Genomic DNA, 23,454 nt, shown 5'->3' with positions numbered 1-23,454 from the left:
CAGATTTTAGCTATAGAAGTCATGATGTGCATCCCAAATCACATACATATGCACTATTGTACGCCATTTAGTAGTATAAATAGTGTAAGTTGTGCGTTCACACTGAAAACTCTAAAATAACTCTGAAAAACTCTAATAAGTGCACTTTAATTACCTGAATGATGCACTTATGAGCTTTCCTCACGTAGCGGAAGAGGCAGAGCTTTCGGCCACTGATGTCCTGTGAAAGTGATTATAGCACCTCCCGATGGTGAATGCAGTAATACTCACGGCAGGTATTATTTGGTAGTTTGGTCATTTATTTCACTAATTTGGCAACCGTCAAACATCATCAGGGAAACGGGTTGAATTTCCGCTTAGTAAAATAAAACACTAGTGTTCATTTGGGACAGCACTACACACATATACTACACTGTTGAGTGTGTAAGTGCATAAGTGCATGCATGCATAGTGTGCTGCTTGGCACGCTGCTATGATTTTACACTCTAAGGTCTGTACATTAAAATAAATATTCAATATTTAAATATAAAAGGTCCAGTAAGAAATTACAGACACTTCTGCAGATGCCTTTTAATTAAGAAGGGTATAAAACAACACTCAAAAATATACTTTAACATATTTACATTTTACACATGTTATGATGAACTGAAGTCCATGTTATTAGCAGATGTGCAAAGATTTGAAGTGAACTGGGAATGGATCTAGATAACACTGGGCAGACATTAAAGGGACATTAAATCCCTCAAGATGTTACTGGGCACTGAAAAAAAAAGAATCTTACTCAGATATTTTGACTAGAAACAAGACAAATACTCAATACAAGCAAAAAACAAGATTATCTTGCTTACCCCAGGGGTGTCCACACTCGGTCCTGGAGGGTCGGTGTCCCCATTTAGCTCCAACCCTAATCAAACAAACCTGAACAACCTAATCAAGCTCTTACTAGATATGTTAGAAACTTCCTGGCAGGTGTGTTGAAGCAAGTTAGAGACAATGGCTGCGTCCGAAACCGTCTACTACCCAGTAGGTACTGCATTTGAATTTAAACGTACGACTCGGCCAATATAAAAGTGCGTTCTATACAGTATGAATGTGAAAAGTATGAATGGAATTCGGACGTACTACATCCGCCATGTTGTCATGGTCACATGACCTACCTGCATTAAATTGCGTCGCTTCACGCCCATACATGTATTCTCTCGCGGGGCATCATGAGATAGCGCAGCATGCATAGGATGCACACTCTAGAATCTCGCCGGAAGTAGTAAGTCATCCTGGTACTTCTCACATACTGATTTTCGAATTCTAGGAATTCGGACACACTACTCAGCTCGCATACTGATTCTAGCGAACTATATAGTATGGGAGTATGCTATTTCGGATGCAGCCAAGCTCTCCAGGACACCAGCCCTCCAGGACCGAGCTTGGACACCCCTGGCTTACCCCATTGGTGGATTACTCTGCTTGGGAAAAAAATGTGTTTGCTCGTCTATAAAATGCTTCTTGATTTAACCCCTTCAGACCTGAATTATGTTCCAAGTTTCAGAAAAATGGGATGTCATGTGATGTCCATTGTAATGGACGCAGGGTCTGAAGGGGTTAAGAATCTTTAGATATTTGGACTAGAAACAAGACAAAGACTCCAGGTCTCTGAGAAGGAGCCATGTGCTGTAAACAGGCATATTCTTCTACAGCAGGGGTCACCAAGCTTGTTTTCTATAGGGCCGGTGTCCTGCAGAATTTAGCTTCAGCCCTAATCAAACACACTTGAACAAGCTGATACAACTTTTACTAGGTATACTTAAAACTTCCAGGCAGGTGTGTTGAGGCAAGATGAAGCTAAACTCTGCAGAGACACCAGCCTTCCAGGACTGAGATTGCTGACCCCTTGCTTTACAGTATGGACTGTTGTGTTGCTGTTAGCACTGTGCCTGAGAGCAGGAGGAGTACAGGCAAAGCAGGACGAAGCTGTCAATAAGGAGCACACAGTACAGGCAGCGCTGCGTGTGCAAACTCTGCGCCCTCTGGAAGCGTGTCAACAGCACGGCCAGGAGGACAAAAAAAGTGGCTATGTTCGAAATGAGGAAAAGGCGAATGTAGGAGGTGGTGCTAAACACATCCTCACTCTCCGCCGTAGCTCCCACACGAACTTCTTTGAATTTCCGCCCCTTTACAAACCCCACTTTCTTGCCCTTTCTTAAGTCACTATAATCAACGAAGGCCCGGGAGTCTCCATCTCCCTCCTCGGGAAGCTCCTCGTAGACGCGTTTCACGGTCCGCTGCCTCTCCTTCTTCTCGCTCGCCTCAATCTGTGCAAAGATGTCCGGGAGGCTGTCGGAGAAGCTGGTCTTCTTGCCTCCTTTCCCCTTCTTCTTCGAAAGGGAAAACATCTTCTGGATATTCCCAGAGGTCTTCCTCTTGTCTGAGGATTTTAAGAGGCGCTCGGCAGTTTTGTGGAAGGTGTCTGTGTTAAGCACCCGTGAAAGTATGTGCCTTTCCAGCTGCTGAAAGACTGGTTTGACGTGCTGAAGGTTGTCCTCTACAACATTAGCATACTCCTCAACTTCCTCTATTGGCTGCTCTTTGATCCCTGCTGTCCTTTCAAACACCACTTTCTGCTGGTCCACCAACACCATGGCCATAGGTTTGGTGGGCAGCTGATCTGTGAACAGATATATGTTGTAGGTGTGATCTCTGGTGGCCAGATAGATCTCCAGTCTTTCCGAGTCTCCATGTACGCTGAAACTCTGCACATCCACTCCTGATCCAAAGAAGATGTAGGCTAATCTGCTGGTTGGGTACCTCAGAGGCATAGTGACGTTCACATAGTTGGATCCATTATATGGGTATCCGCGGGGGTAGCTCCTATATCCTACAACTGCTTTCTCACTACTGCCTGTGTCGTCCAACCAGAACATCTTAGATGTTTCATTTCCATGTCTAATCAGGGCTCCGTGAACTCCATCGATTTGGGTTTTCAGGAAAGGCAGGTCTGTGTTGTGGAAGAAGGCACTCATGCTGCGCGTTAGGCTGCCCGAATGCAGCTCAACGTGGTCCACCATCAGCAGCAGCTGAGGATGAAGCAGGAGCAAGTTCCTCTGAAAGTTCTTGATCTTCAGCTCGGGGTTGTATGCTGCTTGACCCTCTCCACGAATAAACACCATACCCTGCTGCTCCAGAGCCGCCTCCACCTGACCGTGGCAGTCTGCTGCTTGTCCGTGCTTATACTTAAGCCATTTCGAGTTGCAAGCCTCAGTAACTTGGCCTTCCCATGGTGCAAAGCAGCTCTCGGACACAGCAGGCCCGAACATGACAGCATTATTAAGAGAGGTGTATTTAGGTCCATACAAAGCCTCTGTGATAAACGGGACTCCATTGGGAGCAAAGGTGAAGGAGTTCTGATCTGGGTGCTCATGGCCTGCATTGAAGTTCCGCCACCCTTTGATCCAGTCTTTGTACTTGTTTTGGTGAACAATGTCAAATATAGCACGTCCACCAAGCTTCCCCGACTTAAAGGAGAGAAATGTGTGGTTTTTCCCGGCAGGCAAGGCACTTCCATAGGTCACCACTCCCCAATCTTCGAAGTGATGAAGGTGGGATGTTCCATAATCAGGAGGTGGGGTCGGCCGCAGACTGGCATCATACCTGTAAAATGGGAACGAAACAGACGTTTTGTGCTCAACTCAAAATATAAGAGTAGACCTAAGCATTATGGGGAGTTCCACTGAAACATTTTCATCCCAAGCCGGGGATTTTTTCAGTTGTTTTCAATGGAAGCATCTCATTTTTTGAAAAGCCAGCAGCTTGGTGAGCTCAACTCGGAGTGCTTTGTAATTTTTAAAAGTTTAGACAGTTCAAACAGTCATTCATTTTTTTGTCAGCTTAGTCCCTTTATTAATCTGGGGTCGCCACAGCGGAATGAACCGCCAACTTATCTAGCACATTTTTACACAGCTGATGCTCTTCCAGCTACAACCCATCTCTGGGAAACATCCAGGGCTGGAGCAAGCTGAACTGCCGCTCTAGGCAAAGGACGGTCACGCCACCCTCAACCCTAAATTCGCGGACGCCACCCTCTGTATTCTGCTGTCCTAGGCGCGGATATAATTTCGGGCGCGGGTGGTGAGGGTAGTGTCGGGGACGTCGCCCTATCTATTCTGCCTCCCTAGACGCGGATAAACCAGAGGGTGCGCTTGCTGAGGGTAGTGTTGGGGACGCCGCCCTCTCTATTCTGCCGTCCTAGGCGCGGATAAAACTGAGGGCGTGGGGGGTGAGGGTAGTGTCATGGACGCCGCCCTCTCTATTCTGCCGCCCTAGACGCGGATATAACTGAGGCCGCGCGTGGTAAGGGGTAGTATAGGGGGCGATGCCCTCTCTATTCTGCCGCCCTAGACACGGATATAACTGAAGCACGCGTGGTGAAGGTAGTATCCATACACACTCATTCACACACACTCATACACTACAGACAATTTAGCCTACCCAATTCACCTGTACTGCATGTGTTTGGACTGTGATGGAAACCGGAGCATCCAGAGGAAACCCACACGAACGCAGGGAGAACATGCAAACTCCACACAGATCCGTCAACTGACCCAGCCAAGGCTCGAACCAGCGACCTTCTTGCTGTGAGGCGACAGCACTACTTACCGCGCCACTGCATCGCCACAGTTGAAACACTCATAGCCAAACATTTTTAGAGCAGTGCTGGTGTTTTCAGTGCTTCGGTGGACACAAAGGCCAGTCTGACTTAACATAATAAACCAATTCCCAGTACAAACAGAAACTGAAGGTGGGGGAGTGAATACACACCACTGTCTCCCACCTTTTCTACCCAAATGAGGTGTGTTGAGCAGGGCACATATCCCTAACTGAGCAAAATCATTAAGACACTCCATGTTGAGGAGCACAGATCTTACCAGAGGAACTCTGTGTGCAGTGTGCACCAGCGCTGACCCCTGCCTGCCTGTCCAGGGCCCTCCAGAACCCGATTCTGTCTGATCACCTCAGCCAGCCAGTTCCCACTGCCATTTCGCATTACGTACCGATCCAAGAAGACCAACTGACTCTCTGGCCCATAAAACCAGTTATAGTTGGAGTCTGCAATTGCAACAGTTCTCTGAAAACCTGCAGGAGCAAACAAACCAATGAATACAGTAGGTCGAAAGAGGTTATAAAAAACTCAACACTTAATATGTTTATCCATATCCGTCCCAGATTTTACAATTTACCCAAACTGTCCACAAAAATGATGAGAAAACTGAAAAATACATACATAAATTACATAATTAAAGAAAAACTAGGCTTGAGTTATACTCTAAACTAGCCAGAGGAGAAGCTTACCAGGCAAAAGTGTCCTGTAGAGAAATGCAAAGTGTTTTTGCAGCCAGGGATGACTGAAGTGGCCGATGTCAAAATGTCTCTGCACCAGATACATGTACTGAAAGAGTGAACGAGTGGTGTAAGTTCCATACGCGACACCCTCATACAGAGAGCCATCGGTCACGTCCTGGAGAAGCACCATAGATTTCTCCATGATGGAAATCGCCTGTTTAGTCCAGAGGTATGCTTCCTGCAGGTATCCTGAAATATGAAGCACACAGCACAACAAGAGGAACTGTTATACGTGCCACACACTGGCTGCTCATTTACCCGTAACACGGGGGACATGCCAGCTCTTAGAATGATCATTTGGTTATATCCTATTATTGATTATATGCATGCATTCATTTTCCTTTGGCTTAGTCCCTTAGTTATTACTGGTTGCCACAGTGCAATGAACTGTCAACTATTCCAACATATGTTTTACACAGCGGAACAGCAGCGGAAAGATTAAATATCGTTTTGTGCGTGTTTATTAGCATCTTTGGATAAGTCCCTTTTTAAATCTGGGGTCGCCACAGCAGAATGAACCGCCAACTTATCCAGCAAGTTTGTACGCAGTGGATGCCTTTCCAGCCGCAACCCATCTCTGGGAAACATCCACACACACACTCATGCACTACGGACAATTTAGCCTACCCAATTCACCTGTACCGCATGTGTTTGGACTGTGGGGGAAACCGGAGCACCCGGAGGAAACCCACGCGAACGCAAGGAGAACATGCAAACTCCACACAGAAACACCAACTGAGCCGAGTCAATAAATAAAAGGACTAAACTGAAGGAAAATGACTGAATGACCTCCATACACATCAGAAGAAAATTGCTCTCAAGACTCTACCCAAGACTGCCAAAGTCATCAACTATTAAAGAACCCCAAAATGTCCGTAATATATCTGTGTGTCCACACAACAACAACAACCTCTTAGTCATAAACGGCTTAGTTCCCAAAATGGTGCAAAGAAAATACCGCCCATGTTTATACAGTACAACATTTCAGAACGCTGCTTTCTGCAATGACCCTGGAATAAGTTATCTGGTGTGCTTTTAGATGGGCTTGTGTCAGCAAAAAACAACAGATCTGAACTGTCACAGTCAGTTTAGCTCAGCACAGATAAATCATGCAGAAACCACATCCCTTAGACCTCATTAAGTGGCGTTTGATGGCATGCATGATGAATCGTGCAGTTATAATGAAGACACCAGGACTCTTTGCAGACTTCAGTATTTCAGATAAACTCTTGGTGTTAAATCTATGTGAGGTGTTTTGAAATGTGCATTTTTTTATTTGATGTTTGATGTAATAGCTAAAACACGAAGGGCGATATATATTCAGTAGTAGCTCCTCCCCTATTTAAAAAAAATAATATAGCCAATAGTGTTTGGTTTTTCTCACAGCTCTGCCAGTGAGAGTTTGCCGAGCTCAAGTGCATCAAATGAACAGTATATGTGAAGAAGGGGGCGGGGCTTGGCAGACACTGGAGAGCATTTGATTGGTCAGAAGATTTAAAAAGGTTAAAAGAATGAGGTGATGTCAAAGAAAAATGGTTAATCCATTAGGGCGGACGTGACAAACTGCAAGTTATGAATGTTTATATCTTCTAAAATGTGAATTTTGCCACTGTTTTGGAGAGCACTAGCGTATAGACATCCTTACGACTAACATACTGACACACTAACATCTAGAAATCATTATTTTAATGTAACAGGCACTTTAATCCTCATTTTAAATGCACATAAAGGCTTAATTTGGGGAAAATGTTTTGAGATTCAGCCTCATCTCCACTGCTGGTATGCTGCGGTCAACATGAGAAGAACCACATAAATATTTAGACCGCAGCTCATCAGTTTATTGAGTAATGCTGTCACACCACAGTTTTCCTGGAACACATTCGGTCCACCCACTAACAGCGATCACATTTAGACTTTAAACACACACACACACACACACGCACACTGGAATTGGTGATTTATAGGGACTCTCCATAGGCGTATTGCGTTTTATACAGTAAAAACACTTATTATATCACCCTTATCTACATCACCCTTACCCCTCAAGAGATCCCTCGTTAAAAGGATAGCTCACCCAAAAATAAACATTTCCTGTTAATTTAGCTCATCCAAGATGTAGATGACTTATTTTCTTGAGTAGAACATTAAAGAGGATTTTGAGCTGAATCTGTGGTGTTTGGTGATTCAGTTAAAGGCAGTGAATGCTGATTAAATGCTGAACGGTTATTAACATTAAAAATAAACACATCAAAATGAGTCCAAATCAATAGCTGTGGCACACTGAGGTCTTGCGGATCGCTCCATGTAAGAAATTGAACATTATTTACAATATTATTAGCTTTAATCCACAGCGTGGTCAAACAGTTCTGTGTGAATGTAGTCTGATTGCCGCTTTTGTTGACAAATGCACAAGAGTTGTTAAGACTAATGTACAACCGTTCATTAAAGCCTTATAAAGGATTCCTTTCTTATTATGAAGACATATTACGTGACCTTGCGTTGCTCTCCAGACGTAGTTTGCAGGCCGTGACAAATCTGTCTGTGATTCTTGCAACCCAGGCTCATTCTAGAAACGTAGAGGTACGTTTTTGTGCAGTTTTTGTTTTCACGAATCCATCTCGAACGCCTCTCGCGAGTGCAAACATTCTCACGTAAAGCCGCGGAGGCCGCTGTCGAGCGACTGTCTGTCCGACTGACTGAATGATTATCCGGGCCGATCCACCCTCCTCCTTCCCTAAACCCAACCGGTTTTACCGATTGACCCGTCTGCGCGCCAGGAGGTATGTTTTTGTGCAGTTTTTGTTTTCGCAAATCCACTGTGTGCACTTTTTCGGATCTCGAACGCCTCTCGCGAGCGTTCTCACGTAAAGCCGCGGAGGCTGCTGTCGAGCGACTGTCTGTTCGACTGACTGAATGATTAACTGGGCGACCAGCCAATCGGCCGACCCACCCTCCTCCTTCCCTAAACCCAACCGGTTTTACCGATTGACCTGTCTGTGCGCCCGCTCGCCTGCCCGCTCGCTCACTCGCTTGCCTAAACCCAAGCAACGATTTACAAAAGCCGTCCAGAAGAAGAAAAGCCTTCGTCTGATTTTGACCGCGTTTTCGGATTTCACCACGTTTTTGCCCTGTCATGAACTCGTTCACTTATTTTTGTGGATTCTGATTTTGTCTTACCTGATTACTGAAACCACTCTTCCCTGGACTCGAACACCGTCGGCTCCCCTCTGGGTCTTCTATCCGCCGACGTACACGACGAGCTAACCGGACAAACTGGTTGCAGCAGGAAAGCCCTCCACACAGAGTTGAGCTGTCAGCCAGCGAGCGTGAAGACGAGCGTTCGATTAAAAAAAATAAAATGCGGCCATGCGTACCTCCAGCCACGTAAATCGCAGTCTCCAGAAACATCTGCGGGGCTACGTTTTCAGAATGAGCTTGGGTTGGATTCTTTACTATTGTAAAGTCATGCAATGCTGTAAACACAGCAGCGACAGAACGCTAACCCAGATAGTCATGCAGTGTCAAAACAGCAGTGACGCCACTACTTTGAAAATCCTACAGTGTGAACTCGGCATAGTTTACACTCATGTAATCATACAAATCTCTGTACTTGTAAGCCACCAAAGCCAGCAAACACACGTACCAATTTACAATAAAAATAAAATCTTATGTGTTTAATGATCTTCACATTTACAGTTGTTTTCTCAGTCATTTTCTGTTGCGTCTGACACCGAACTACACAGCTTGTTCTTGTGTTATAATATTAGCACTCCAGTTTTTAGCTCAATGAAGGTATGGTTTGAGTATGGGTGTGTTTAAAGAGCCGCACCGCTTCACTTCTCATGCTATTTTTGCTGATGGTTTACTGCAGGATACAACCAGTGTACACAGCACAACACACCTGACCTTCCATGAGCTGGTTTAGGGGAGAATGTTTAATTCTGGATGAGCTATTTCTGCAATAAGACATGTATTCAAAGCAATCACTTTTAGAAGAATCTGCTCCAACCTCATGTTTTAAAGGGGAGCTATTCTGCAGAAATTACTTTTATAAGGGGCTGTGGCACACAGTTGTGTGTCAGCAGTGTGTGAATATAGGCAGCTGTTAAAGTCTAAATGTATTAACTGTATTGTTTATAATCAGACTTGATGACAAACACTTTGATTGACATTGTCCCTTTGTACGTGTCATCAGAGGGGGTAAGCTCCGCCCACTAGTGACCATGTCTCCCTCATTAGCATAGAACGTTAGTCTTGTTTATGAATCAGCTGCTATGCTTGAAGGCAGGCAGGCATTTGTAGCTCCGCCCTCTTCTGTAAAGAGCACAATCTCATTTGCATTTAAAGCGACAGTCACCAAAACACCACAATCAGGATCAAAGCCTGAAAGGGTCAGATTCAGAGAGCTGGAGAACATTATTCATGAGGTAATTTGAATATTCTGAAACATCAAATACACACTCTGGGGACATCAGACTTATTTTACATCTTGTAATATGCTCTAAAATAGGCTAGATGAAAATGTACTGCTAGCAAAGCGTTAGGATTTTCGGCCCTTGCGTGAAAGAAAAATAAATATAATAATTAAAATGAGCAATATCACATGAGTAGCAGATACTGATACTGTATATCGGCACTGCTAAGAGACGTGCATTGATATACAGCCATATCCCAATGCTATTCGTGTGATAATACGTTTATACAACAGGTTGAAGGCTTAATCGTGTGTATAAATAAGAAAATCAAACACGGAGAGTATCAAAATCATTTATGTACAAGGAACTACTTTCTTCCGTCATTCATTCACATTTGCAGCTGACATCAGAACAGCAAAAGCCGCTGCTCATTCGCCAACCTCACTGTAGAGCTAGTGTTTGAGTGATTCTCTAGCGTAATGTCTAAAGTGATGATAAAACAGCTGATCTTGCTCACATTATAAGATTATAAGGCTGAACAGCATGAAATGCCATCAGTCTACAGAGATTGCCTAGTATTTCCCTGTTGCAATCAGGAGATCAGAATAATTAACCAAGAAAAAGCCAAAGCAAACACTTATTGCTTTGATTACTATAGTATAAATACAACACTACAACAAACAAGAGAGAGAGAGATCGACTTAGAATCTCGCTTACCTGTTTAATAATGATTTGATCAGCTGTAGTCCTTATTATGGGCTCTCTGTCGCCATCTTGTGGCGGAACGTCAACAGTCTTTGCTCTGCTCTGTATGACAAGCTGATGTCTCTCAGAAATGATAAATATTTTAAAATAGGCACTATCCTTATAAATAAACCGCATATTTGTAATCTAAACAACTACATTCTCAACTAAAGAAGCCTCTAAAGTGCATTATGTTGTCCAACAGCTGCAATATTAGTCAAACTGTAGTGAGTTTATTGATCTGCTGTCACTCTGTTTGGGCGGAGTAATACACAAGGGTGAACAGGCTGTACGAGTGCTGTTATTGCAGAATATCGCACAACTCAGCCAATCAGATTCGAGAACCAGACAGAACTGTTGCATAAATTTAAATAAATATATTTCAAGAAGACACTAAAGATAAACAAAACAAACAAAAGTTTTATGGGTTCACTTAAATATGGTCAGTGAAGCATGTTATTGTGCATTAACCCTTTAAGTAGGTCTCTATTTGCGATTGTATAATCACATTTGGGTCATTTCAGGAGCAGAGGTCATCCTAGTTTGGTCAACATAGAGCACAGTGAGTGGGAGAGTGCCACAAATACATTTTTTGCATTCATATTTGCTCAAATAATAAAAGAAAAACTCCAGGAAAGTGTTATCAGGACTTTCAGAAAAAGGAAAAAAGTAAGACAGATAACGGCGGCCTTAGTGAAAATGTCTTTCCCTTATCTTTATGACCAAAATGACAGTATTTTGATATTTTGACAATGTTTTTCACTGAAAAGGTGAGTATAAGCATACACAAATGTTTGTTTACATCACGGGTCAAAGCTTTGCAAACGTTTAATAATTCAGCAATTAAGTCACATTAATAATTGCTCATCGGAAGACATTGTTATTAAAACACACACAACTTTAACCAAGCATTGTAAGACATCACAGCTTTTTAATCTGCTCCGACTTGTTTCAAGGCTGACTGGTTAAGTTTGCTGCACACTCGACTTGTATATTAAAACCAATCAGAGGACGACTGAGGATCTGTTGACCTGCTTGATGTGATGTCTGAGGCTGAGACTACAGTTACATTTGACAGATAGATGTGTGGATATTAGCTTTCCAGTGCTGGAAAAATGGCCTGACATCAGACACAAAGTTTGCTTTGCTAAACGGTTATGATAATTAGCTCTTTACTTTCATGCCCGGACCATCTTAACCTCCTCCTCCCTCATCTCTTTCAATCATCGACTAACAAAGCGTGTCTGAAAACTGATACTCCTAATGTTTCTTTTGGTTCCTCTGGTAGTGAATGCTAATAACTCCTAATATTTTCACATTTTTAATATGTCACTTACTTTGACTGATGTGTTACGTTTGGAGCTGTTTATGAAAACAGTTTGCTTTTTTGGGCCTTCAAGATAGTGGTGTGATCCTTTAAGAAGCAGTAATGAATGGTTAGTGATGTGATGACAACACATGAAATTCACCATTCTTTCTATTTCAAACAACATTATGTGTAGCTTTGAACATTTTTAACTAGTTTGAACTGAAAACAAAGTGATCTGAAGGAGTCATTCTCAAAGTTTACTTTAAGGTTAAGTAATATAGAGGTGTATTTTAAGTATACTTCACGTATTAACATCTACACTCACTGGACATATTATTAGGTACGCCTGTCTAACTGCTTTTTAACGCAAATTTCTAATCAGCCAATCACATGGCAGCAGTTCAATGCATTTAGGCATGTAGACATGGTCAATACGATCTGCTGTAGTTCAAAGTGAGCATCAGAACAGGGAAGAAAGGGGATTTAAGTGACTTTGAACGTGGCATGGTTGTTGCTGCCAGGCTGCTCTGAGCATTTCAGAAACTGCTGATCTACTGGGAATTTCACGCACAACCATCTCTAGGGTTTACAGAGAATACTTCGACAAAGAGGAAATATCCAGTGAGCGGCAGTTCTGTGGGCACAAATGCCTTGTTGATGGTCAGAGGAGAATGGCCAGACTGGTTCCAGCTGATAGAAAGGCAACAGTAACTCAAATAAGCACTCGTTACAACCGAGCTCTGCAGAAGAGCATCTCTGAACACACAACACGTCCAACCTATTATTATTGCCGACTCCACAGACATCCCTGGGTATTTTACAAACCTTAAATGGTTTTTTTTTTGCTTAAAGTTATGTGTATTTGAACGTCTGAAACCTAAAATAAATGTTATTTGTTTGAAAACATGGATAAATTGTGATTTATGACCAGTGCAGCACATCTCTTTCTGTGCCTCAGTGTGCGCTGACAACCTAGAATGTTAGTAGTTGATGACGTGTGCTCTGAACATTTGAATCACACCGGTGTGATTGTATGCTTCAGGGACCAGCTGAGGCTGATCACACCGGTGTGATCGTAAGATACAGGGACCAGTGGAGGCTGATCACACCGGTGTGATCGTATGATTCAGGGACCAGCTGAGGCTGATCACACTGGTGTGATCGTACGCTTTATGGACCAGCTGAGGCTGGTGTGATTGTACATGTGAAAGGGTTAAGTACATTTCCAAGAAGTACTTAAAATATACTTATTTTTTTGTCTGAAAGAAGCATACTAATAGCATACTTGGCTAAACCTAAAAGCTAAAACGGAAGTATATTTTATAGAAGTGCATAAAAATACGCTGAAAGTATACTTTCTTATTTGTAGTTAAAAAGTAGACTGAGAGTACACTTGAATAAACTTCTTTTCGTAAGGGTTGGGCTGTGTTTGTTTAGCGGATTTCAAAATCCACAAACCCACGTCATTTACTGAATATCAACGCTGATGTTTGATACCGATTCATCAGCTATGAAACGGATCAGTGCTTGGGCTGGGAATGCTGGGAACAGTGGGTCAAAAAGAACCTTCAAATATCTGGACGGATATGAGAGAAGCTGCTTCAAAAAGGGCGAAGAAGAACAGGGAGATGCACTTTCAGGGCCAAAAACTACAGATTATGTTATGAATAGCTGCAGGGGAGGAATGAAGACAGAGACAGAGAGAGGGAAACACAAAAGAGCAAAAGAGTGGGGAAAATATCAGTTGGAGAATACAGGAGTCATGCGGAGAACTGCTTCACTGGAGAAATAATTACGGAGGCTTAAGTTCAGCTCTGCAGAATGACCCTGTTCAGCCTTACATTCCAGGCAGGAATGCTGAGCGAGGGGGCAGAGCCATCCTTTATAGTGTGTGTGTGTGTGTGCGTGTATGGCAGAAGACTGAACTTTCTCCATAAGCCATATGTCAGTTTAAGTGGGAATAACAGATTGTCTGCAGATTGAGAAAGAAACAGGAATTTGAGTTCCACTTGGTGTTAAAGAGGACATAATCTGCTCATTTCTACAAGATGTAAAATGCGTCTCTGATGCCTCTAGAGTGTGTGTTTCAGCTGAAAATAGCACATAAATAATGTTCTCTAACTCTCTGAAACTGACCCTTTCAGGCTTTGATCCTAATTGTGGTGTTTTGGTGACTATCACTTTAAATGCAAATGAGATTGTGCTCTCTTCAGAAGAGGGCGGAGCTACAGATGGCTGTGTGTCAGCATAGTGTATAATATGAAAACAAGACTAATATCCTATGCTAATGAGGGAGAGATGGGCACTATTGGGCGGGGCTACAAGTATACAAAAAATATTTTTTTGGAAAACTTAATCGTTTTATGTTCACTCCACTTAATTTCCAAAAATGATTAAGTTAACTTAATCGATTTGTGTTAGGGCAACATTAAGAGTTGTGAGAACCCTGGATTTTTTACAGTGCATAATGTCACACATAAATGCATCCATATAAATTCAAACTGTCTACACACACACACACATGCACACACACACACACACACATGTTTGTTTTTGTGAAAAGTGGGGACATTGCATAGGTTTCCATTCATTTTATGCAGGCCAAACCGTATATTATATTGCCCTCACCCCACCCCTAAACCCAACCATCACAGGAGACTGTGTGCAGCTTTACTCTCTGATTAAACTCATTCTGTCGGATTTATAAGCATTTTGAGAAATGAGGATGTCACCAATGTCCTCATATTTCACCTCCTTTTGTAATACCTGTGTCATACCCATGTCATTACACAGTGTCCTGATATGTCACAAAAACATGTACACACACACACACACACAAAGGAGAAGCAAGACTCACCCTGGTTCATGAGTACTAGACTGCCAGTCAAAAGAGCGACGCAGTTGGTGGGCTGATGGTTGTGCAGGTACTGGAAACCCCAGCCGCGGTGGTAAGACTTCTCATACATGTAGCGTGAGGCGTTCCCAATCACCTGGATGAAACGCTCCTGCTGGCCTTTACTGAGGTACTCGTATAAGAAGTCGAACGCCGTGGCAAAGCCGACCAGAGAGTGAGCTATCGGGACCTCGTCCCACGGAGCATCTTTCACCATCCTGAAACAAAAACAGCCATCGTTACCCCTCTGACACACATCAGACAGAGGATTATGTTAGAAAGAGAACTTATGAGAGCAACTGCAGTGCTTATATTTGGATGGGTTTCGAGAGAAAGTTTTTAAATTAGAAATTTGTAGATCAATTGACGGCACGTTTAACCTTAGTTACTAGGAAAATGTTAATTAAAGTGTTTCTGCAGACAGTTTGTATTAAGTCTGATTATAAAAAAATACAATTAATAAATTGTTACCATTAAAAGCTGATTATATCCACAGACTGTTGAGTTTAAACCCCTTATAAAGGTGATTTCAGCATAACAGGTCCCCTTAAGACATTAATTGTGGGAACAATGGCCACAAATACATGCATGTCCTTCAAATATCATGTTGCCTAGTAGTAGCAATAGCTAGTGGATGCCGTAGATCTGAGCTATATACCGATAATCTGCAGTGTGTGTAATAGCAGCAATGTATTACGAGCTGCAGAAGTTGGAGGTTTGTCCCGGTTGGCCACTACATGCTGGCGGCGGTGTAAATGAGAGTGCAGAACCGCAGCAGTTAACCCCAGCCATCCACAGCAGCTTAAACACAAACCAGCGGCAGAAGGAAAGACCACATCTGAACACACTGAGGGAAAACCTGCACTGTGTGAACTATACAATGCAAATGCTGTTTATTTAAAAGCTGCACACACATAAAGGTGAACTCATGTTTCTGAAAACCCCTCTAATGCTTATCTAAATCTTCAAGACATATGAAGACTCAATGGGCTGATCTTGGTTCGCTGAATTACAGGGTATTAACCTATCATGCTAAAATCACTTCTAAAAGGGGTGTAAACACAGTTGGGTGTCAGCAGTGTGTGAATATCTCCAGCCTCTAATGGTAAACATCATGAGTTCATTGTTGTGATGATTCAGAACTCTAGCATGTTCAGAACTCTAACTGTAGCATGCCATAATAACTTTATATGGAGTGTAATACTGCTATATCTAAGTTTATTCTTTGCTGAAGGTTTATTTTAGCTTCTTCACATGCTCTGCACATTGACATTTTTCTTTTAAGTCAAACTACAAGTGTTCTTAAATGCATTCCTGACATTTTTATACCAAACCAAAATCTGTACTCAATTTGTGAGAATATGATGGAAACCATCTGACCTTAATAAAGCAGTGACAGAGCAAGAATGATCAGAGGTAAAGGTAAGAGTGTAAGAAGCATCAGACACAAGTTTAGACACATCAAAGGCAGGTCTAACTGTCAGTCAAAGCATTCAAGGCTTTCGTGGTAACAGTATTAGAAACAGGTCAACACTTCAGAGAAACTGTACAGGAATGTGGAATATGGAAAAGATGAGGGATAGTGTTACAGTATTCACAGATGCATTTCTGTGCCCTGATGACCATAATGAAGATTCATGCTACAGCCACTAGTCATGTCTGAATATTGTGTGCAGTGGAAAGGCGGCTAAAGAACTGTAAGATGTTTCTATCGTGTTGATAAGGAAAAGTCTGGTACATATGGAGATGACAGATGGTGTCTTACAGGAAGTTTGCCAAGCCCACACTCCTGAACTAAACTAAATCTAAAACCTAAACTACACCTTACTAGTAAACTAAAACTAAACCTAAACTAGAAAAAATAACCTAAACTAAAACTAAACAAAAAAAACTTAAACTTAAACTAAACCTTCAACCTAAACTAAAATAACCTAAACCTTAAACTTTAACTAAAATACTTTATTTAAACTTAACTAAAATAACCTAAAACTAAACTAAACCTAAACCTTAAACTAAACCTAAATTAAAATTATAACTTACAAACAAACTAAAACTAAACCTTAAACTTAAACTAAACTAAAATAACCTCCAGTAACTAAAGCTAAACCCTAAACAAACCCTAAACAAACCCTTCACCTTAAAATAAAATAACCTAAACTTAACAAAACCTAAACCTTAAACTAAACTTAAAACTTAAACAAACCTAAGTTAAAATTATATCTTACAAATAAACTAAAACTAAACCTTAAATGTAAATTAAACTCAAACTACACCTTACAAGTAACTTAAAACTAAACCTTAAACTTAAACTAAACAAAAATAACCTAAACTAAAAACGAAACTAAAATAAACTAAACCTTATACTAATCCTTAAACTAAATTACTTTAACTTAAACTAAACTAAACCTTAAACTAAACTTAAACTAAACTGCAAAAAAGCTAAACCCTAAACTAAACCCTAAACAAAACCTTCAACTTAGACTAAAAAAAACTAAACTAAACTAAACCTAAACCTAAAAGTAAACTTAAAACTTAAACAAAACTTAAAATTATAACTTACAAATAAACCTAAACTAAACCCTAAACAAAACCTTCAACTTAGACTAAAAAAAGCTAAACTTAACTAAACCTAAACCTTAAAGTAAACTTAAAACTTAAACAAAACTTAAAATTATAACTTACAAATAAACCTAAACTAAACCTTAAACTAAACTAAAATAATCTAAACTAAACTAAAACTAAACTAAACCTAAACCTTAAACTAAATTTAACTAAAATAACCTAAACTAAAACCTAAACTAAAATAAACTTAATTTAAACCTTTAACCTTAACTAAAATAACCTAAACTAAACTAACCAAACTTAAAACTAAAATAAAATTCAACTAAACTAAAATAATCTAAACTAAACCTAAACTTCAAACTAAACCAAACTAAAATAACCTAAACTAAACTAAACTAAACCTTAAACTAACATTTAACCTAAACTAAACAAAAAAAATATAAACTAAAAATTTATTAAATTAAAACTGAACCTAAAATAAACTAAAACCAAATCTAAACTAAAATTAAGGTGAAGTATGGTAGGCAGAGTTGAGATATTTAACAAGGTGAATGCTAACATGGCTATTAGCAGCACAACACACACACAAACACACAACTTTTACCAGTTGGGCTGTGCGGCCATGCGCTCCATGTATTCCTTGGCTACGTCCAGAGCCCCGGCGCGGTGCGGGTACAGCATGCAGAACATGGAGAGCAAGCCCAGGTTATTTCCGTACACCTCATTCCAGCGGGCACTGAACTCAGCAGGGCTCCAGGGGGGCAGGTACTCCTCAGGACGCTCTAGAATAGCCTCCCCAGCCTCCCGGATCTGTTGAGCCAATGCTTTGTGCGTCCCGATGGCGGCCCGCTGGAGCTCCTCCACCTCCGTCAGGCCGAAGTACAGCATGGGGTGCGTTCCCTCGTAGTTCCCTCCCAAAAACGCCACTCCTCCAGTGGGGTCCACCGCAGCCGGACCGGGGGCAGCCAGAACCCACAGTGCACTTATGAAGAACACTGTTGGTGCCCCGCGAGTGTACGTTCTCATTCTGGCATCAGAGAGGGAGAGACCGCATCCCCTCGCTCCCTCTCAGCTGAGGAGACAGAACGAGAGACACACGTTATTTTCCCAGTGTGTTAGACTGGATGCCTGCGGTAATTAGAGCCAGCTGTAGGGCTGATCTTAGGGTTTCTACACGTTCATGAAATGAAGACAAAAGTTCACTGTACTGTAGCAGTGTGTGTGTGAAAGCTCCCTATATAGTGCACTCAACAACACCTTTCATCAAAGCTTACCATTGACCTCCATATTTGTTTTTCCTACTTCCTGTAACTGATTTGATTGGCTCAAATAAACATCAATCAGAGAGGCTCATTGGCTAGCATTAGCCTTTGAGATGTACTGGTAATATTATTAACCAATAAGCTTCCTCCAGAAATCTCAGGCCTCACAGGCTCGGACAGACAAAGCCATACTGTTTACACTCTCGAGGAAGTCAAACTTCAAATGGCTTACCTATAACCGGCTCGGCCTACAAGCTGAGAATGAAAAAAAAAAAGCACATGAATGTTCAGCCTAAAAGGGACAATTCACCCAAAAATGAAAATTCTGATGTCGGATAGCCTAGTGGTACTTTGCGCTGACATACACTCACCGGCCACTTTATTAGGTACACCTTACTATTACCAGGTTGGACCCCTTTTCCCTTGAGAGCTGCCTTAATCCTTCATGTCAGAGATTCAACAAGCTCCTGGTAATATTCCTCAGAGATTTTGCTCCATAATAGCATCACAGTTGCATATCCATGATGCAAATCTCCCGTTCCACCACATCCCAAAGCTGCTCTATTGGATTGAGCTCTGGTGACTGTGGAGGCCATTTGAGTACAGTGAAATCGAATGAACCGCCAACTTATCCAGCATATGTTTTTACCCAGCGGATGCCCTTCTGGCTGCAATTCAGTTCTGGGAAACACCCATACATACACACTCATTCACACACACACACACACACACTCATACACTACAGTCAATTTAGTTGATCAATTCCCCAATAGCGCATGTGTTTGGACTGTGGGGGAAACGAGCACCCAAAGGAAACCCACTCCAACACGGGGAGAACATGCAAACTCCACACAGAAACACCAACTGATCCAGCTGGGACTTGAACCAGCGACCTTTATGCTGCAAGGCCCCAGTGCTAACCACTGAGCCACTGTGCCACCCTTATCAGAAGGACTTTTAACCAAAAATAGGTTTTCAGATCTAATGCTTATCTTTTACTCTAAAAAGTGTGCTTGTTTCCACAAAATACCATCATGTCATCCCAACACAAATGGATTAAGTCAACTTAATTGTTTACAATTTTAAGTGGAATGAACATTAAACTCCCCCAAAAACTCCAAAATTAAAAACTCGTTTTCAAATAAGCCGCTTAAAGAAGCATCTTAAACTCATTGTGTAAGGTTGTTGTGTCTGAGAGAGAAAACGTGCTCATGCTCAATGAACCACAAGCGTGTCTTTGCAAGAATGTAAGCTCTCCTCCTCCTCCTCCTCCTCCTCCAGACTGACGAACACTCTGCTGGTCAAATGGAAAATTAGCTGGTCCTGGTTTATGGGGTGTCTAGACATGTGTCCAGTGCAGCCGGTATCTATTACCCCTGCCTTAAAGCGACAGTTCATACAAAACCGAAAATCCACTCATCGCTTAATTTAGGCTACACTTGTCGCAGACCAGTAGAACACAAAAGAAGTTATTTTGAAAAATGCTGAAATCCTGTAACCATTGACTAACACAGGATTTATTTAATGGGAATAAGTTTCGCGAACTTTGATTAACTCACTTATTTATTGAGCAGCAGAAAGGTCCTATTTGAAGTGTGGGTCACACTATAATAACTGCACACTATGAATCATCTATTACACATTAGTAAATAGTTAAATCATTATGTGTTAAGCATTAACTCTACATTAATAGATGTTTAGTACTAATGCGGTATTCTTGACTTAAAAGCACATGTACACTGTGTTTAATAATTGTGTTTTCATACTTCATTACTTATTAATTGTTCATTACTAAACTCAGTGTTGCATTATTTACAAACCATTTGTATTTGAGTAGTTGGTGGCTTTTAGAATTGTTTACAATGCATTAGTGAACGATTAATAAACTATTCAAATCAACATTTATATATTGTATTATTCAGGCATAGTAATGGTTACTATGTATGTTAATAAATGCTTTACTAACTCACCTTCATGCTGTTTTGTGACCTAATCTAATCTATTTATGCTTTATAAATCCCTTATTAATGACAATTAAAGGCTCAGTATGAAATAAACAATACGTGTTTGCAATATTATCTAAATAATAATATTACTGTAAACTTTGCTGAATAACAGAAGTGTCAAAATACAATTATAAATAAATACTATTAAATAAAATTAGATAACAATATAATAATTTAACAATATATTATGATACATTTCAGAGTTATTTAGTAAAGTTTAAACTGTGCAGTAATTTTATTTTACATTGCAAAGATTTATTTTTGTTTCATTTGATACGGTTTCATTTGTGTATCTTCAACTTAATAGAAATTAATAAAGTCATTTTTTCTCATGTTTAGAAAATAACTGAGCCTTTAATTGTCATTTATACGAATTTATGAAGCATAAACAGTCCTCACTTTAGATTAGGTCACAAAACACTAATAAAGTGACTAAGTGAAGCATTTATTAACATACAAATGAACTATTAGTATACACCTGAATAATGAGATATATGAATGTTAATTTGAATAGTTTATTAATCATTTACTTATGCATTGATAGCACCAACTATTCTTAAATAACTGGTTAGTGAATAATGCAATACTTCATTTAGTAATGATAAAAATAATCAATGACAGAGTATGAAAATACAATCATTAAACACATTATAAATGTGCTTATATGTTAAAAATACCGCATTTGTAGCTGCATTTATAAACTGCTCACTAACATGTATTAATGTAGGTGCTTAACAAATAATGAAATAGCTATTAGCTAATGCTTAATAAATGATTCATAGTGTGTAGTTATTCTAAAGTGTTACCGAAGTGTGTAAAGTTTTTTAAGGGATATTAATTTACTCTCCCTCAAATTGTTCCATACCTTTAAGAGTTTCCTTTTCTCTTCCGAAAACAAAACAAGTTATTTTGAAAAATGCTGCAAACCTATAACCATCGACTTACATAATATTCATTCAATGGTTCCAACATTTTTTGAATTAACTTCTTTTGTGATTAACAGAAAAACGGAAACTCATAACGGTATTGAACAATTTGAAGGAGAGTAAACGCTGGGTAAAATGTCATTATTTGGTGAACGATCCCTTAAAATGCACAGTACACACTTCAAATATGAACTTCCCCTTAATAAATAAGTGATTTGATCAATGTTTGCGACACCACGGCTGCATCATTTCCGGCTAGTTTGAACTGTGATTAGACTCCAGATAATTAAAGAAAAAAATTACGAAAGGTGAAACCAGACAGGGCAAGTCACAGCAGTGGCCCTTGACCCCACAACCTCTGCATTCCTGCTGGGAAACACATGGTCAAACAACTAATGCTTGCATAAGCTGCGTCTGAACGACTCTCTCACACACACACACACACACACACACACACACACACACACACACTCAATCAAAGATGTATAGAACAGACCAATTTCAGTTCCGTTTTTTACTTCAGTTAAATATTGTCATATATATTGTATTCATCCATGATAGGGAATCAAACAAAAAATAATAGAGGAAGCGACTTAAATAGCCTACCTAATATAAATTCCAATTGTTATCAGTTTTGTCAATTATAAGTTACTAACCGAGTTATTTGTAGTCAGTTATTAAATAATAACATGTCATAAACTGCAAAATAATAACCCTGAATCAAAATAATAACCCACATTAGAGTTTAGGTCACAATTCACGATATCAACAAACCATTAGCTAACAGTACTAGCTTAATAAACTGCTAATTAGCTGTTTATTATTAGTTAGTAAGGCATACATTGGGTTTAGGTTTTGAGTATGGGATCAGGGATGCAGAATAAGACTACAACTACTAATGAACAGATAATATCTTATTAATAAGCCCATAGTTCATAGACATAAGCTAAAGTGTGAGCATATTAAGCAGAACTATGATACTCTGATGATAACAGAAGTCAGACATCTTCAAGAGTTCGTGAGGGGATTCAGGCACAGATGCTAAGACATTCCTGAAAGCTCCAAACTTCTATTAAACATGGAGGAAAGTTGTAGTGAGTTCGTTACCTCTCGGGTACAGTTGCGTTATCTCCCCAAAAGCCCCGCAGTCGTGGGTCTCCAGCCTGACGGGACGCATCCGTGGGCCTGAACGTGTTTTGTCGTCGACAGATGCGCGGAGCCGCGATCAGCTGCGCAGTAGAGCCTGAAGACTGAAGCTCTCAACGTCACATCTGGTCTGGGGGAGGGGGAGGGGCAGCTCTGATTTACATCACTCTCACCATTTCTCTCTCTTTCTGTTCTCTCTCTCCATTCTCTCCCTCTCTGTTCTCTTTGTATTTTAAGGTTATTTTTTTCTCAGGTCGGTTTCAATATTGCAAAAAAAAAAAAAAAAAACTAAAAAAAAAAACAAAAGAAGAGGGGGAAAAAAAAGCAAATCATTAATTTTGTTGTTGGAAAAGCCAACCTGGCAATTTACATAACGAGAAAAGAAAGGTTAGATGGTGCAGTGTGTCGAGATGTGGTCATTAAAGTGTCATAAAAGTAAGAATCTGCTCACCGGCCACTTTATTAGGTACACCTTACCAGTACCGGGTTGGATCCCTTTTGCCTTCAGATCTGCCTTAATCCTTTCTGGCAGAGATTCAACAAGCTACTGGAAATCTTCCTCAGAGATTTTGCTCCATATTATCATGATAGCATCACACAGTTGCTGCAGATTTGTCGGCTGCACATCCATGATGCCAATCTCCCGTTCCACCACATCCCAAAGCTGCTCTATTGGATTGAGCTCTGGTGACTGTGGAGGCCAGTTGAGTACAGTGAACTCATCGTCATGTTCACCAGTCTGAGATGATTGAGCTTTATGACATGCTGCGTTATCCTGCTGGAAGTAGCCATCAGAA

General features: G+C 40.7%; 2 protein-coding genes across 9 annotated transcripts in view; one reads left to right on the top strand and one right to left on the bottom strand.

Annotated features, from left to right (window-relative positions):
* lats1 (large tumor suppressor kinase 1) overlaps positions 1-23,454 on the top strand; it is a 777,671-nt gene that overhangs the window by 718,237 nt on the left and 35,980 nt on the right. The window lies entirely within an intron of this gene.
* dse (dermatan sulfate epimerase) lies at positions 556-22,784 on the bottom strand. Of its 8 annotated transcripts, none has more exons than XR_015517893.1 (7): positions 22,619-22,784; positions 17,922-18,389; positions 14,720-14,973; positions 5,344-5,583; positions 4,920-5,127; positions 1,425-3,645; positions 556-871 (listed from the first exon to the last, which is right to left on the bottom strand). XR_015517893.1 is itself a non-coding variant. In XM_087297723.1 (6 exons), the coding sequence occupies exons 2-6, from the start codon at positions 18,341-18,343 to the stop codon at positions 1,920-1,922; spliced, it is 2,850 nt and encodes a 949-aa protein (XP_087153849.1). In that variant the 5' UTR covers positions 18,344-18,389; positions 22,619-22,784; the 3' UTR covers positions 556-1,919.

Source organism: Danio rerio, chromosome 20 (genome assembly GCF_052040795.2).
Source record: "Danio rerio strain M-AB ecotype USA chromosome 20, GRCz13ab, whole genome shotgun sequence".
Lineage (NCBI taxonomy): Eukaryota > Metazoa > Chordata > Actinopteri > Cypriniformes > Danionidae > Danio > Danio rerio.
Note: the sequence above shows the minus strand (reverse complement) of the source record. Positions and strands in the feature narration are given on the sequence as shown.

Coding starts and splice junctions, on each gene's coding strand:
- dse (XM_087297723.1), bottom strand. CDS start 18,343: ATGAGAACGTACACTCGCGGGGCACCAACAGTGTTCTTCATAAGTGCA. Junction 14,974..17,921: donor ATGGCCGCACAGCCCAACTG/GTAAAAGTTGTG, acceptor TTTTTGTTTCAG/GATGGTGAAAGATGCTCCGT. Junction 5,128..5,343: donor CTACAGGACACTTTTGCCTG/GTAAGCTTCTCC, acceptor TTGCTCCTGCAG/GTTTTCAGAGAACTGTTGCA.